Below are 17877 nucleotides of genomic sequence, written 5' to 3'. Positions count from 1 at the left end.
AGAGAGAGGAGAGAGAGAGAGAGAGAGAGAGAGAGAGAGAGAGAGAGATGATGTGGAATGTAAATTTGAGAATGTGGACTAATAGGCCTGTGACATCTTGACAATTTAGACAGCATATGCCGACTTATGAAAAATTTCGCAAATATGCTGCCTACGTCGGGTAAGTGTTGCAGCTGTCACACATTACAATTTAGCCAGCGTATGCTGACAGCCCCATTTCCACCAAGTGGTCTGGGTCGCTATGGTACAGGTTGGAACGATTAAGTCTGCCTTGGCTTGCGTTTCCACCACCGGCAGAACCCTTTTTGTTTGGTAGGCAGAGTAATGTAACATTTTTTTTTATTAAATTTAATTTTAGTTTTGTCTTGGTGGATCATGGGATCTATTTTCATCACATGCAGAATACTGAAGAATCGACTGATGCCTGTGGTAATGTGGCAATGTGAATGAATGAATGAGGTGCTGTGACTCTTTCAACTTTTACAATAACTTAATTTTCTTGTTGTGGAACAAAGCGCTGGTGTCCTCTGCTTCTCTGGGTATACTCTGGTTCTCAGGCTGAGAAACGGACCAGGAGCAGACAAGCCACAGAGGGACTTGTTTTAAAAATGCTACGTTTCTTCAGCCATGACAAGGAACTAAAGCATTTTAAGATGTTGTTTTCCAAATCAGGATGCTTTATGTTTATCAGGCTGTGATGATGAATCTGACTGAAATGAACAGGTAAGATTACGACTTCATATTTACTCTGTGTGTGAGTGGTTTTAATATTTGTAACAGTCTGAACTGTTCACAGGAGGACTCCAGCTTTTTCTCCAGCCAATGAATGGACATCATCAATGGACATATTCTGACTTATGAGTAACTTACAAGAAACGTGTGTCAACAATCGCACAACTTACCTACAACTTATGGCCTGCATATGTAGGATATATGAGCCATACATGTATGTGTCGAAAATATTGTGCATGGCCAACATTTTGCAACAAACTCGCTGTACTACGCCATATACCAGCGTGCTTCAACGTGCTCTTAACTTATACGAAACGTACCCATAACGTATTAGACGTACGCCAGCATATTTGGCATATTTTTCATACGTCAGCATACGCAGGCTAAATCGTCAAGGTGTGACAGGGCCATAAAACTTGGATGATGAATAGAAACCTAAAGCCTGCCTAAGTCAAGATTTAAAGACAAGAAAAATCTCCTGGACCAATTAATAAACATGACTGACTCACGATCAGGCAGAGTGGACTCCTCCACTGTCCCACTGAAGGGTCCAAATATGTCTACTCCATTAGACCGCACTGCCAGCTCATACCGGGTGAAGGGCTTCAGTGACATGAGTAGAATCTCTTGTGCAGAGCTGCAACAAACAGACAGTTGGTCTTCAACACATTGTGCAAAAAAAAATGACAAAAGTCTCAATGTTTATGTATGTTTTTCCACGTAATAAACACTGTATATACCTGACTTTGTATAAGGGATTTTCACTCACATTGGACAAAGCGTCCTGTCCGATCGCAATGCATTTCAATTAAAAACCCCTCACATATACTGGACAGAGCAGTCCAGACGTGCCCAGTAATAGAGGTACGAAATGAAGTTTAGCACTGACACTCGCCGATTCGAGGACACAGGACCTAAACAAGCAGGCGATTGTTAATAAACTGCTGCTTGCTGCCTGCACTGTAATATGGTGTTAAGTTTCACACATATTCCTGGGTGAGGCAAACCAAAGTCATCTGCTTTAGATGAGAGCCCTCTGCATGGCTGCAAACCCGCGCACCTACAAAATGTGATTTGTCACTTTTCTGATTTCACTCCTTCCTCTCCCATCATATTTGAAGTCTTTGCAGTGCGCACGCCAATTATATTCCGATCATGGATCTGTTGGGCAGTATGTCTCATAGCGATGTTTTTGGTCTATTTGATAACTTCATAACTCCTTTGGAACGCCAGCCGTATGTCTCATGGCCATGTTCTTGGTCTATTTGATAACTTCATATCTCCTCTGGAAGGCCATGATGCATACTGTTCTTTTGCTTACCACGCTACACAGACAAAACACAGTTTTACTTTTAGACATACTGTTTCAGATAATACAACATGAGCAGTCACCGGATATAAATGTAAAACGTAAAAAGCACTTTCACCCACATAGCTCCACTGATCCACCCAGCAGGGCCGGATCCGCCCACCTGGGGTGGGCCCAGGACAGGCTTAAGAGCAGCTACACTGCGGAAGTCAGGGAGCTTGACCTCAGCGGTGCATGCGACATCTGTTGGCAAGCTCCCAGTGCCGTAAATAGTGACTCTCTTGTTCAATGTAGGCATCTTTTTAATACAGCATCTGGTTTAAGTCCATCTCCTGTCAATCTTTGAGTCTTCTGAGTTCGCTCCCCATAATTTATACATTAACCTCACAGATCAAACATGTCTGGCAAAAAAGTCTGCAAATATGACCAACTTTACAACACAGTCAGAAAAAGATGCTCAAACGACCCACATTTCATGGAGGGAAATTGCACATTTGGAGGTCGATGATTGTATGAAGAAGTGGAGCTCATTGAGGGGCAAATTGATCCAGAAAAAGCCACTGGTCCTGTAGTAAATTGCATTAAGACTCGACAGAGAACTTTAAAAGGGTCGTGTGCACGTCACCGTCATTGCATGGCTACAGAGTTACGGAGTTGCAGAAGCATAAATCAAACTTGAGGACTTTAAGGTACCACTCCTCAGCAGAATTAAAAAAAAAGACTTACTCGACCAAATGTAATCTTTTTAATGCACATAATACCTGGAACTTATTTAAGGCAAGCTTTATTTTTTTCAGACAAAGTTCTGACCCAGCCATTAATGAGGCAAGCCCCTATTTCAACGTCAGGCGTTTAATCAAAGAAATACGTAAGCCTAATTGGTGTTGGGGATTCCTCGTAGTTCGTTTGGCACCTCCTGACTTTAACTAATCCATTACATACATGTAACAGATTTTTTTCTGTTTTACACATATAACGGCTTTTGTCTATTTTATACATATAGCAGATTTTGTCAGTTTTATACGTAATAGCGGATTTCGATTATAACAGACAAAAATCGATGGTCCACCTGAATCCATTATATGCAAGTTTTACTGTAGTTCAGTGTTTGTTTTTTTTATTTAACCTTTATTTAACCAGGAAAGTCCCATTGAGATTACCAATCTCTTTTTCAAGGGAGTCCTGGCCAAGACAGCGGCACAGATCACAACAATTCAGGACATTACAAACAATTTTCAGAAACAATTTCATAAGACTGCTTAAAAACATTTACAATCCATGGCTTTCGTTTCCAAACCTTTGAGCAAAAGCTTAAACTGGACTATTGAAACCAGTTACTTTAATTTCCAGTCTTTTTTGTAAATTGTTCCATGTTGTGGGGGCAGAATCTGAAATGCCCACCTTACCAGCTTCTGTACGGACACATTGGTACAGACAATAGCAGTGCATCTTGTGAGCGCAATGATACGTCCAACTGCTTTGGTTGAAAATATTCAAACAAATATGAAGGGAGCAGGCACAGAATACCCTTATAAATTAATACATACCAGTGAGTGAGTCTACGATTCTCCAATGCTGGCCAGCCCACACGTGCGTAAAGTTCACAGTGGTGTGTGCGAGGCTTATAGTTTGTAATAAACCACAACGAAGCATGATAAACAGAGTCCAGTAATTTCAATACTTGAATTGGGGCATTCATATAAATGAGGTCACCATAATCCAGAATGGGTAAAAATGTTGCAGCTTCAAGTTTCTTTTGCACTGAAGGAAAAAACAGCCTATTTTTCAAGTACAAACCAATTTCAGCCTCAATTTCCTAACCAAATGTTCAACATGTCCTTTAAAGCTAAGATTGTCATCAGTTAAAATACCTAAATATTTAAAAGATTTAACTCTTTCGATTTCTGTCCCTTGAAGAGTGACAATTGGAGGACTTATCTGCAGATTGCTCTTTGTTTTGAAAATAGCATCAACTTGCTCTTATTGCATTTAAAGAAAGATCCAGTTGTAGAAACATGTTTTGAATTATGTTAAAAGCATTTGTAATGTAAAAACACTAGCACTAAGAGTTTTTGCAAAACTGTACATAACCATATCATCAGCGTAAAAATGGTAATTGGTGCCCACAAGATCCTGACCAAAATTGTTCACATAGATAGTAAATAGGAGTCCATGCATTTATCTCTTCTAGATTGGACTACTGCAATGTTCTATTTTCTGGTTTACCGCAGTCTAGCATTAGGGGTCTCCAATTGGTTCAAAATGCTGCAGCCAGACTTTTGATACGAAGCAGAAAGTTTGACCACATTACACCCATTTTGGCATCCCTTCACTGGCTTCCTGTCCCAGTGAGATCAGATTTTAAGGTTCTGCTACTAAAATTATTCATGGACTCAATCAATCAATCAATTTTATTTATATAGTGCCAAATCACAACAAACAGTTGCCCCAAGGCGCTTTATATTGTAAGGCAAGGCCATACAATAATTACGTAAAAACCCCAAGGGTCAAAACGACCCCCTGTGAACAAGCACTTGGCGACAGTGGGAAGGAAAAACTCCCTTTTAACAGGAAGAAACCTCCAGCAGAACCAGGCTCAGGGAGGGGCAGTCTTCTGCTGGGACTGGTTGGGGCTGAGGGAGAGAACCAGGAAAAAGACATGCTGTGGAGGGGAGCAGAGATCAATCACTAATGATTAAATGCAGAGTGGTGCATACAGAGCAAAAAGAGAAAGAAACACTCAGTGCATCATGGGAACCCCCCAGCAGTCTAAGTCTATAGCAGCATAACTAAGGGATGGTTCAGGGTCACCTGATCCAGCCCTAACTATAAGCTTTAGCAAAAAGGAAAGTTTTAAGACTGGCACCCTCCTACCTAGCTGACCTAATTAAACCTTACGTACCGGCCCAGGCTTTACGTTCTCAGGGTGCAGGACTACTTTGTGTCCCTAAGGTGAATAAGAAGTCTGTGGGTCACAGAGCTTTCTCTTATCATGCCCCTGTTCTGTGGAATGATCTCCCTGCCTCAATAAAACAGTCAGATTCTGTGGAGACTTTCAAGTCCAGACTTAAGACGCACTTATTTTCCATTTCATATGGCTAGCATACTGGTACAGTTTTGTTTTACGCTTTTTACTTTTTTAATTCATTTTATTAGTAATTGGAGCGGGGCTGCGGCCTCAACTTTATCTAAATTCTGGGTCTTTTAGTGAAGTTTAGAGCTAGTGGCCGGCGATCACCTTAGTATTTCTGTTTTTCTTGTTGTTTAATGCTGACAAATTATACAGTATTTCTTGTCTTTCTGATGCCTGATTCTGTTTTTTCTCTCTGTTTAAGGTGCAGCTCCATCCAGAGATAGGAGTTGTGTTCATGTTGGCGATCCTCCTGTCCTGTGCGCCAATAGCATTTCTTGTATATTCGTCCGTGAATTGTTCTGTGAATTGTTCTGTAATTTATGTTTTGTAGCATGGCCCAAGCAGAGGGTCACCCCTTTGAGTCTGGTCTGCTTGAGGTTTCTTCCTCAGAGGGAGTTTTTCCTTACCACTGTTGCTCTGGGGGTTGGTAAGGTTAGACCTTACCAGTGTGAAGCGCTTTGAGGCAACTCTGTTGTGATTTGGCGCTATATAAATGAAATAAATTGAAATTGAGTAGCCCCAAAACAGAGCCTTGGGGCACTCCATTATGAAAGAATATTAGAGCAAATATTATCTGATTTAACACTGGGACCTGTCAGTGAGATAATTACAGATCCATCCAAACTGCCATTTTAGACAGTCCAATATTGATCAGTCTCTCTTGAGCAAAAGATGATTTACAGAATCAAAAGCTTTTGACAAATCAATGAAAAGTGCTGCCACAATGTTGCTTATTGTCAAGAGCGTTGAGATAACACTGATCACCTTCAATGTTGCTGTTATGGTACTATGACCTTTCCTAAAACCTGACTGGAATTTGCATAAAATGTTGCTGGGAATACAAAATTCTTTCAGCTGTTCATTTATTAAGGATTCCAACATTTTTGATAGGATGCAAAGTTTTGAAATTGGCCTATACGAGGTCTGTTAGAAAAGTATTGTACCTTTTATTTTTTTCAAAAACTATATGGATTTGATTCATATGTTTTACGTCAGACAAGCTTGAAACCTTCGTGCGCATGCGTGAGTTTTTCCACGCCTGTCGGTTGCGTCATTCGCCTGTGGGCAGGCTTTTGAGTGAGTACTGCTCCACCCCTCTCGTCGTTGTGTGGGCTTTTTTCCATCAGAATTTTTTCAGAAACTGTTAGAGACAGGCAGCTGGAAACCAGTCAAAAAATGTATCTGGCTTTCGGTGAAAATTTTACGGGCTTCACAGAGAATAAGGAGTGTTACTACAGCTTTAAGGACGGCCCACAATGGCGCACGGGGCGCCGCGCTCCGAGCCGCCATCGAGAGGCAGAAACCATCACATCATTTCTAAACGGATCGCTGTGTGGAGCCGGGACCGTCGTGTGCAATTTCTCTGGTTATCACAAGAGCTGGACATCAGCCATTTTCCGGCAGATTTCACTTTTAACAAGAGATTTTGTCATGGAAAGCCGCGCGGAGGCTTTGCGCGTCATGACCGATTCGCTGATGAAGTGAGACAAAGGAACACCTCCGTTTCAGAGTGTTAGAGGACAAGCTGGGACATGCCTATCTCGGCTTTCAGTGCTTACTAGTCGAGTGAGTATAAGAGAAATTGTGGAGAGCTGGGCTTAATTCTGTTCCACTGGCACTAAGAAAGGTCATGGTAAAACGCCTGTTCATTAAAATGTTTTAAATCTCTTTTTATAATGATTCGTGGTTTAATTTTATCCATTTTGGTATTTCTAACAGTGGCCACGATACAGTGGTCACTGAGATCATTGCAAAAAACCCCAGTTGAACAGTATTTATGTGGGGCATTTGTTAAAATCAAATCAATCAATGTTGACTTTAAAGGACACATTATTTGGACGAGTAGGGGATACAATTAATTGTGTGAAATTTAATTGATCACATACAGTTTTGAAATCATCAGAATTAGGACTAAGCCAGTCCCAGTTTAAGTCTCCAATTACTATAAATTCATTTGAATCAAGCTTAAATAAAAAAAAAAATCCTTTAGTGATTGAAGTGTGTTTGAGGTGGTAGAAGGAGGCCTATAGCATCCCACAACATTTACATATAAACCCTTGGAAATTTCAACCCTTAACGCTAAAAGTTCAAATTGTTTACAAAGGGATTCAGCTTGTATCAAATTTACATGGAGGAATGAGTTTATATAAATGACAATCCCCCCACCTTTAGCTGATCTGTCAACACGATAGATTTGAAAACCATTTATGCAAACATCATCAGATACAGATTTGTTCCTGTGACAGATTTGTTCTCGACGCTCACAGCAGTGTTGCTGTGAGTTGCTGCAAATTGAGTCCCAAATTATACCTCAATTAAAATGAGATTAAGATTTAGTAGTTCAAATGGGGTTCGAACCAAGTATGGTAGGAGACCAGGGAGGCGTTGGTTGTTCCTGCTGGGCTGCAGCGCACTGTGTAGTTGATGACGCGCACACTGCTGAAGCGCGGTTTCTCCCAGCGTAGCCAGATGGATGTGGAGCTGTTGGCCGTGGCATGGATGCTGTTGGGAGGTAATGGAGGGAGGCTCTCCATCGGTGGGAACAATGCTTCAACAAACACACAGACAGCATTGATTTCATTTTCAAAGAAGGACAACACAATTATCAACTTGAGGTATAAACGTCCAGCCATCCATTTGTGTGTGTGTGTGTGTGAGAATGAGTGTACAAATCATAAATGTTTATGAGTGCAATGCTAAAAAATATTTGCATGAGTTGAAAGATGAAAAACAAAATGTATTCTTTCTGTTGCACGAAAAGAAACCATTCATTATTTGCTTTTCATGGCACCTAAACAGATCGAGGTAATTTGGTTTTCACTTAAAATGAAACAGGTGTTTCTTCTTGTAGCAGGAAGCAGAGGGGAATCAGTGTAGCAGGAAGCAGTGCTGCACAGAGCCTTCAGCCAACTCACCACTGAGTTCAGCGAGTGCAGCTGAGGAGCTTAGTGGTGCATACAGAAAAAAAAACATGAAAAGAAATCATTCAATTCTCATCTTATAGTGCTTCAACAGCCGCTAAAATGTTTACAGTCCCTGTAAACACTCCGGCTGCTGGATTTAACTTCTTTGCATCATGGATGCATTTTTATGAAAAGCTAATGGAGGTTTTCAATAGCGCAAAATATACATGGATCCATTTTCTATACTCACTTACTCCAGTTAAAGCTCACAGGGAGCATTATCCCTGCACCATCAAGCAAGTATAGTGTTACTGAATCACTGCCATTCAACATACGGAGAATATCTCTCCTTCCTCTCTGTCTTTCTGCTGTCTTGTCTGTTTAAGACACTCTTAAGCATCTTAAAAGTCCTCCTCCCTCCTCTTAACAGTTTTTCACCTTTGGAGCTCTCTTAAGGCCGAAGATGCTTTGTGAATAACGTTTATCTTACCAAGGGAAAATTCTAAGAAATGCCTTAGAATTCGAGTAATTCTAAGATTTTCTTAGAATGACGTCACTAAGAACTACTTTTAGCCTTAGGGTGCTTTGTGTATACGTGACCTGATTTTTAGTTCTCTAAGAAATGATGTGTTCCTATCACTTTAAATGGAAAGGCTCTGATGCCAATCCTAAATTTTGCGTAAATGTTGGAGTTTCTACTTGAACAGTTGTAGACTTGTGGGATGAACAAAAACAATGCACTGGATGTGAATACAGCAACACATACGGCATCTATGTCTCAGTTTAGGTCCCTATAAGGTAAAGAAGAGACAAATCAAATGACATCATTCATTTATACTGTACATGCAGAGGTTAAGCAGCCAGTCTTACTCCTGTCATGGGCTTTGTCTGTCCTTCCTTTCCACACAGCAGCTGCACCATCGCTCTGCTTGTTGAATGCCCAAACCTTCACCTCATACTGCCGGTCAGGCACTAATGCAAACAAGCACAAAAGGAGACATAATGGTGTAAATGAAGTTGTGATTTTTGAAGTGACTCACACATTGTATGCTGTACCATGCAAAACTAGATACTGTTCTAAACTGACAAGAGCATTTAAGCCCTTAGTCAGAATTCTCAAAGTAGTGCCAGCGGTCATACAATATGATAAACCCCCACATTTTACATTTATTAACCAGCTTGGCCAGCAAAATAAGTTTTAACTCACAATGAATTTATCTCAAACTATTTATTTTTATTTTGTTTAGAGTAATCCTTCAGCAGGCAGCACGGTGGCTTAGTGGTTAGCACTGTTGCCTCACAACGAGAAGGTCATGGGTTCAATTGCAGTGGCCTTTCTGTGTGGAGTTTGCATGTTCTCCCCGTGTTTGCGTGGGTTTCCTCCGGGTGCTCCGGTTTCCTCCCACATCCAAAGACATGCGGGTTAGGTGGAATGGACTCTCTAAAATTGTCCGTAGGTGTGTCTGTGTTTGTTTGTCTATTTGTGGCCCTGCGACAGACTGGCGTCCTGTCCTGGGTGTACCCCGCCTCACGTTCTATGACTGCTGGGAGAGGCTCCAGCCGCGACCCTTAATTGGACTAAGCGGTAGAAGATGAATAATCCTTCAGCAAGTCGAGGTTCAGTTCACATGACTCCATCCATGTTTCCTGCACAACACCACACCAATGCCTTACTCACAAAGCTGCAAGAAAGTGGGGAAAAAACCTGCAAGACTTTATTTAATCTTTAACAATGATTTAGCAAGTCATGCCTGTACAACTGGTCAACACAAAGAGATTCTTAAGAAGCAACAACACTCAGCAACTTGACACTAGAACAGCCTGTTCTGAAGGAACAGGCTGTTCTAGCCATACCTGTCTCATCGGTGAAGTAATAGACGCCCCAAAAATGAGTCTGAAGTATTAAAAAAGGAAAAGCTGCTGAGAGTTTAAGCAGTGGTGAGTGGTGGGTCAGTGATTTGAACATTTCTCTCCAGAACATTATGGCTTTAAGTCCTGGCTACAACTGGCACTTGATGCTCACACTGCAGTAACAGGGTTACCCAACTGGTATAAACTGGCAGACAACCAGTCTATCCGCACTTTTTGAAAGTAACCATTTATGTGCTGTAGCAAGATGAAATGTGGGTGTCCCTTTGGCCTTTTGCAGCTGTTATAGTCCTCAACACTGAGGCACCTGTGTGCTGGATGATGCCCACAGACTTTTCATCTCCCTAAGGAAACTGCTCAAGTGACACTAACTTATTCCAGTAGTACCCAAGAATTCTCCAAAGAGACGCAGTACCAAAGACTAGGGATGGGTATCGAAAACCGGTTCCTGTGAAGAATCGATAAGAAATGATTCGATCCACCGACATCAATAGCCTTTTTGCTTAACAATGCCCTTATGCCCGGAACTACAGGCCAGTAAAATTTATAAAATGATGGCCTGCTCGGGCCCTGACAGATATTAGCAAAAATCTGTTTATTTTACCATTTTTTCTGGTGGCAAAGTCAAATTTCTTCAGCAGTTTTTGCACAGGGGAGAGAAAGCTCCGACCAATCGCCATGACGAAAACACATCTGTTTTTGCCTCACGCATGCTCCACTGAGGAAACGAAGTTAGCAGCACAATCAAAGGGTATTTTATGACTTCTTTCTCAATACACATGGCCCCTGAATATTCCATCAGGACAGACGTTGGCAGATAAAATTCTGTTTGACTCAAAAGCATTTAACCCTTTCTTTGCCCTTTCTTGCATGTGTGTTATGTGTGAAGGGGCCCTAGTCATAAAATGGAGGCAAAACCAGTGAATTAAAGGGCTTCATTCAGTTTTCTGTCTTGTACATGTAAGTCAAACAGATGTCAATTACTTATTTTATAGAAGCAGCTTAATTTAATAACTGTCATGGAAATATCAATCATTGTTTAGGCCTAACGGGCATTTAAGTGCAAACCTTGATGCCCTAGGGCCCCTTCATACATAACACTATTGGGGTAGAATGACCATAGCGCCCCTTCACACATAACACTATTGAGGCAGAATGGCACACGAAGGAGGAGTCAAATGGCACTCGTGGCAAATCGGAGCCGCACTCGAACGCCTCGTACAGCTATCGCCACATTCATTCGGGCATGGCACATGCCCGCTATATTCACATGCCGGAAACCCATTTGAACAGCAAGCATGAAGAGGTCGCACTGCCATCTGATCGTGTTCGGAGCATTTGAACGGCATGTTGTACGCATGTTGGACATACCGTGCAGCGGCCGAGCAGCTGCAAAAAAAAAATTGTCTATGTCAAACCGTGGCTGAATGATGCGATCGAGGCAGCCTTCACACCAGCGGATGAATGACCATTCGACCCACTCTCTGCCGGAGTCAGCTGGTCCACCCACAGTCCAGGTGCCACCCACAAACATCCAACACCACTCACGGGGCACTTAGAAAAGGCAGGGCCATTCGTGCTGCCAGCACGAGAGTAGAGAGCAGCTGACCACTTTTGACCTGACTGTGCGAACAGTCCCACATATTCTAAGTGCCCCACGAGTGTGCCGTTACCAAGCAACACACGTCATGCAAGCCCCCCCCCCCCCCCCCCCCCCCCCCCACACACACACAACACAGATGTCGTGAAGAGTGTGTTGTTCCCCCCCACACTCCATGATCGAGCATTGTCAGTTGTGGCTGAGGTGGTTGCAATGCGGTCGCTGTTCAGTGCACCGCACATCTGGATAGCTGTAATGTCCAATTGGAACAGCTGACCACTGTGTACTCGCAACTCAGCTGGAGGACATATGTCATGCACTGAACAACACTTCACTCAATGCACATGTGTGGGTGGGCTCTCATGCCCTCGTCAGTTCCGGCTGACAGCGGCTCAGTGCACATGACGTCCGTCCGTCCGTCCGTCCGTCCGTCCATCCATCTATCCATTTTCTTCAGCTTCATCTGGGGTCGGGTCACAGGGGCAGCAGCTCATGCAAAGCCGCCCAGACCTCCCAATCCACACACACGTCCCCCAGCTCCTCCGGGGGAACCCCGAGGCATTCCCAAGCCAGCTGAGAGATGTAGTCCCTCCAGTGTGTCCTGGGTCTTCCCCGGGGCCTCCTCCCAATGGGAAGTGCCCGAAACACCTCTCCAGTGAGGCGTCCAGGGGGCATCCGGAAAAGATGCCCGAGCCACCTCAGCTGGCTCCTTTCAACGTGGAGGAGCAGCGGCTCGAATCCAAGCTCCTCCCGAGCTCCTCACCCTATCTCTAAGGGAGCGCCCAGTCACCCAGTGGAGGAAACTCATCTCGGCCGCTTGTACTTGCGATCTTGTTCTTTCGGTCATGAGCCAAATCTCTGGACCATAGGTGAGGGTCGGAATGTAGATCGATTGGTAAATCGAGAGCTTTGCCCCCCTGTTCAGCTCTCTCTTCACCACGACGGTCCGATACAGCGACTGCATCACTGCAGACACTGCACCGATCTGTCTGTTGATCTCACGCTCCATCCGTCCCTCACTCGTGAACAAGACCCAGAGATACTTAAACTCCTCCACTTGAGGCAAGGACACTCCACCGACCTGAAGAGAGCAAGGCACCTTTTTCTGGTCAAGAACCATGGCCTCGGATTTGGAGGTGCTGATTTTCATCCCAGACACTGAAGGTCCTGATTTGATGAAGCCAACAGAACCACATCATCCACAAACAGCTGCGATGGCATTCTGTGGTTCCCAAACCGGACTCCCTCTACACCCTGGCTGTGCCTAGAAATTCTGTCCATAAAGGTAATGAACAGAACCGGTGACAAAGGGCAGCCCTGGCGGAGGCCAACGTGCACTGGAAACAGGTTTGACTTACTACCGGCAATGCGAACCAAGCTCCTGCTGCAGTCGTACGGGGACGGGATAGCCCTTAGCAAAGGCCCCCTGACCCCATAGCTCCCCACCCCCACAGGGTGCCTCGAGGGATACGGTCAAATCCACAAAGCAAATGTGGGCTGGTTGGGCGAACTCCCATGAATCCTCGAGCACCCGATGGAGGGTGTAGAGCTGGTCCAGTGTGCCGCAGGACGAAAACCACACTGCTCCTCCTGAATCCAAGCTTCGACTATCGGTCGAATTCTCCTCTCCAGTACTCTGGAATAGACCTTACCGGGGAGGCTGTGGAGTGTGATCCCCATGTAGTTGGAACACACCCTCCGGTCCCCCTTCTTAAACAGAGGGACCACCACCCTGGTCTGCCAATCCAGAGAAACTGTCCCCGACCGCCACGCAATGTTGCAGAGGCGTGTCAACCAAGAGAGTCCCACAACATCCAGAGACTTAAGGTACTTAGGACGGATTTCATCCACCCCAGGAGCCTTGCCACCAAGGAGCTTTCTGACCACCTCGGTGACTTCGGCCTGGGTGATGAATGAGTCCACCTCTGAGTCCCCAGTCTCTGCTTCCTCTTCGGTAGACGTGACGATGGGATTGAGGGGATCCTCGAAGTATTCCTTCCACTGCCCGACAACATCCCCAGTCAGGGTCAACAGCTCCCCACCCGCACTATAGACAGTGTTGGCAGAGAGCTGCTTCTGCCTCCTGAGGCGTTGCACAGTTTGCCAGAATTTCTTTGAGGCCGACCAATAGTCCTCCTCCATGGCCTCCCCGAACTCCTCCCAGACCCGAGTTTTTGCCTCTGCACATGACGTGTTAAATTAAAAACACAGAGAACAGGACAATTAAATAAATACATACAACAATAACTACATACATAATTACATAACAAATACATAACAGAAATAATCACTTAACAAAGGAACAGAGAGTGAGACTTTATTCTTTGAGCTGCTGTTAGAATCTGTGGACCCGGAAGTCACAAATGGAGAATACATACCGTGCTATGAAGGATATCACCTTACAACACTCCACCGTGAGGCGCGTGCTTGGGCATTCTGTCCTCACATGGAAATACATAAAAACACATATCACCTTTGCAACGGGCTGGAGCAACCGTGTCAGTGCGCACATCAGCAGGCTGGCCCATGTGAAAAGAACTGTCTGATCCTGTGCATGCGGTCTGAATGTCACGTCATCCACATCAACTATATTCTACATGATGCGGTGTCCCCTGGCGCACCGCTCGCTTGACACACATGGCCGGCTGAACACGTGGGGCTGGCTGGACATGCGGCACCAGCAGAGGTGGACATGGTAAGAGTTCACCGCTTCATTCATGTCATTTTATGAATTGATGTCTATGACCATGGGTCATATACAGAGGCACAGAAGGAACATTCTTGTACTGTCCGCTCGATAAAAGGGATTAAATATTAGAAACTGCAAAGTTTTTCTTTTGGTGTGTGTGTGTGGGGGGGTCTTTTTTCAGCCAATTTGTAATTCCTTTGCCCAACTTCGTGTTATGTGTGACGGGGCCATTAACCCTTTCATGGTGGATGTCACAGAAGAATGCTGTGAGAATAAACAAAGATACTGCTCAGCCATTGGTATGATTGTATTTTGACTGTTTGTTTGGACCCAGAAATCCACTGAACAAAAATCCACTGAACAGAGCGGCTGGAGGCGCAGGCGGCCTGGAGGGCGGAGATGGCACCGAGACATGTTGATGAGCGATATGGCAGATGGCCACGGGCTGTGTTTTACAATCTACACATTGTTTGTATGTTCTGTGTTGAGGTTTGCTGCAACCCCGAGTTTCATTGTGACGGGTCCACGTATCACATGGTTGTCGGATAAGTTTCAATGCACTCAAAGCAGCCAATTGGTGGATTCAGTACAGCAGGCTGAGAACTGGCTTGCGTGGCAAGTTATTTTTGTTTCATACGTTCCTCCTGCCGGGAAGCGTGAGTACAAGACAACTGTGTGAATGTGTGTGTGTGCGTGTGCCCAGGTTGTGTTGTGTTCAAGGGGAGTCGGAAAAGAGAAGAGAGATTTTAAGAGTTTGGGAATGAATTATGTGGGTTTGATTTTATTGTTATTTGTTTGCGTTTTAGCAAACTGGGAATAAGCGGTTTGTTAATGTGTTTTTTTCCCTTCTTGTTATAATATTAAATAATGGAATGTAGATGTTGGCAACAAACGTTTCATTTCTGAATCAACATTCACTTACCAGGACGGCATGCCACACTGCATGTTTGGAAGGGCCTGATACCTTTAATTGGAGACTGGAGTCAAAGCATCCTCCCATTCTGAAGTATGAGTATTAATAGAGCTGTAGTAAGGGTGCTACAAATATATTTACTAATCTCATACCTTCAAATCACATTTTAGAGGGTAATACTATTGCCCTACATTTGCCTACTGCTGCTAATGTAGTCGTAAAACTGATTTAAAGGAGACCTGCATTGAAAAAAATGCAGTCAGATTTTTTGAACAAAAAATGACTTACATTTACACATGAGATCCTTCTGAATGTAGTAAAGTAAATCTGCAAGCCCAGATCTGTCATTCAACGGAGAAATCTTCATTTGAAAATGACAAATTTACAGCTAACATTTAGCCCTCCGCAAATTGTCCCTCTCATCATGGACACTGCCGAGACGTCACGGACAAGACCCTCTCCCAGCATGCATTGCGCCAATTGTAATTTGTGGTCAGTTTGCATCTGCACCTTTTTCTTGTCTTATACGGAAGGATCTACTTTTTTTAAAACTTCATATTGTCTTGCGGCACGTTTGGTGAGTACACATTTCTTTTATTTGTGCTTGAAAATTATTTTGGGGGACTTTTTCATACGCCTGTTTGATTGAGTGGTGTCGCAATGAAAATCTACTGTCTTTCGCCTCCGGTACCATCGCGGGATATGGAGGCGAGACCTGCAAAGAATCCCAGTCATTAAAAATATATAAACCTCTCTCAGCGTCCATGGAGCTCTGGGGCTCCGATTGCCGAGACGTGCGGTGCTGTGGATTTTGCAGCAAGAAGTCTGTCCTTGCAGCAACAGGTGTACCGGCCGCTTCGCATTAAAACAGCGAGCGTAATCTCAGGACTTGTGCCAAGTGTGCTGCAGCTCCATTCAGTAGACAGAGAAGTGATGCCGGTGTTGTGCGCTGAATCTGGCACAACACCGGCTGCAAAGCAGACACGGGCGGTGTGAGTGGCCCGCGTCGGCGGTTAACGAGCTCGTTAACGAGCCAGCAGACTTAATAAGCGCAGCGGAGGCAGAGAGCGGGAAAGGAAGAACGGCGCCCGCTGTCGATGTCGTTGCTGATCTGAGCACACAGATCTGCATCTCACATTCATTGCAGCTTACTTTTGGATGTTGAAACCAGGATGTGTATAAGTAACATTACTAACAGATAAAATCAATTTCAATGCGGGATCGGACTGAAGGCGGGAACGCGTCGTCTTGTCCCTGACATCATGGAAATGATACGAATGTACAAACTGTTTTCACAGAGGGCTAAATTTTAGCTGCAAATTTGTCATTTTTAAACAAAGATTTCTCCGCTGAATTACAAATTTGGGCTTACAGATTTACTTTACTGCATTCACAAGGGTCTTATAAATACATATCAGCTATTTCTTTCTGAAATCTGACCACATTTATTTCAGTGCAGGTCTACTTTAAACAATTCTACAATTAAATTGAGATAGAGCTTTCATCATATTCATCTATCACCAGATGGGGAGTTTTTCCATTGTATTTTTTACTTTTTGTGTCATTTTGTTCATTCATCCATGGGTCCATCTGATTATACAAATAGGTCAACATACACTATAAACTGCATAACAGAATCAAGATGAAATTTGTCAGATTTCTGAGTTATTTCCAGTTTTCCCCTTCCATTGGCTTGGCAGGGTGGCTGACAAAAACATTTTTAGCATCAAACAACTGATGTATTCCAAACATAGCAAAACGTTTCATGTGAAAGGGCAACGTTAGCAAACCAGCAAACGTGAGTAGGCTAACAGGTTGGGACGTTGTGTGGAAACACAAATGTCCAGAATACATTCAATCAAACTGTGCTTGATGGAATAATCATAGTGCTGACACTAATAAAGAGTACTTTACTGATAAAATACAAAAATTTAAGAAGGCAAGAACAAGACAAAAATTAAGAAAATTAAGACTCAATCAAACATGATCACAGGACCACTTCCCATTGATTTTTTTTCTTTAGCCTCAGAACATGAAACAAAACCAGTACCCTGACAACAAAGTGCACATGGCGGCACATAAGGTTCAACCAATTCACTGAGGTTGATGATACACAACCATTCTGTGTTTTAAATGTTATCAGAAAAGTCTTGAAATTGACTCTTGCATAATCCGGACAAAGTTCATTCATGATGACTGCAAAGCAGCAACAATGGGATAACTAACAGTTACAGTAGTGAATGAAATTTAACTTATATTTAAAGAAATTCAAAATAAAAACACTCAAGATTAAAGTGGTTGGAGTCAGATGCTAACAAAGGATGGAAAAAGGAAAGCAATAAAGAGCATGTTTAATTTAAAAGTATTGATGCTTCAAAAACGTACCTAACCCGGTGAGAAGATGAAACCTTGCCTTCTTACGGAGCCTGATGGTGTAGGACTGTGTTGTCCTTTCTTTACTGGCTGATTCTTCAGTCTCTGCTTCTTTACAGGACAGCTTGTAACCAGAGATCACTGTGTGATTGGGTGAAGGGTGCCATGTCACATTGAGTGTGCTCACTTTGGCTCTGACCTTCAGGTCAATCGGAGCAAAGATCACTGAAAATGATTGGAAAACAAAATGACCCACATAAACCTCAATCTTAGACAAACAAATGAACATGTGGCTATATTGTTAGAGTTTATACTTATGTGCACTCTTCCTGTAATATATTGAATAGAAATCTGTT

General features: G+C 43.5%; 1 protein-coding gene across 1 annotated transcript in view; it reads right to left on the bottom strand.

Annotated features, from left to right (window-relative positions):
* igdcc4 (immunoglobulin superfamily, DCC subclass, member 4) overlaps nt 1–17877 on the bottom strand; it is a 239601-nt gene that overhangs the window by 26662 nt on the left and 195062 nt on the right. The window contains exons 11-14 of the mRNA XM_034186751.1: nt 17534–17746; nt 8948–9049; nt 7533–7722; nt 1242–1369 (exon numbers count right to left, since the gene is read on the bottom strand). Coding sequence (XP_034042642.1) covers nt 1242–1369; nt 7533–7722; nt 8948–9049; nt 17534–17746 — 633 coding nt within the window. The remainder of the gene's footprint in view (nt 1–1241; nt 1370–7532; nt 7723–8947; nt 9050–17533; nt 17747–17877) is intronic.

This window comes from Thalassophryne amazonica, chromosome 2 (genome assembly GCF_902500255.1).
Source record: "Thalassophryne amazonica chromosome 2, fThaAma1.1, whole genome shotgun sequence".
Classification (NCBI taxonomy): Eukaryota; Metazoa; Chordata; class Actinopteri; order Batrachoidiformes; family Batrachoididae; genus Thalassophryne; species Thalassophryne amazonica.
This window is presented reverse-complemented; position numbering and strand designations above follow the sequence as displayed.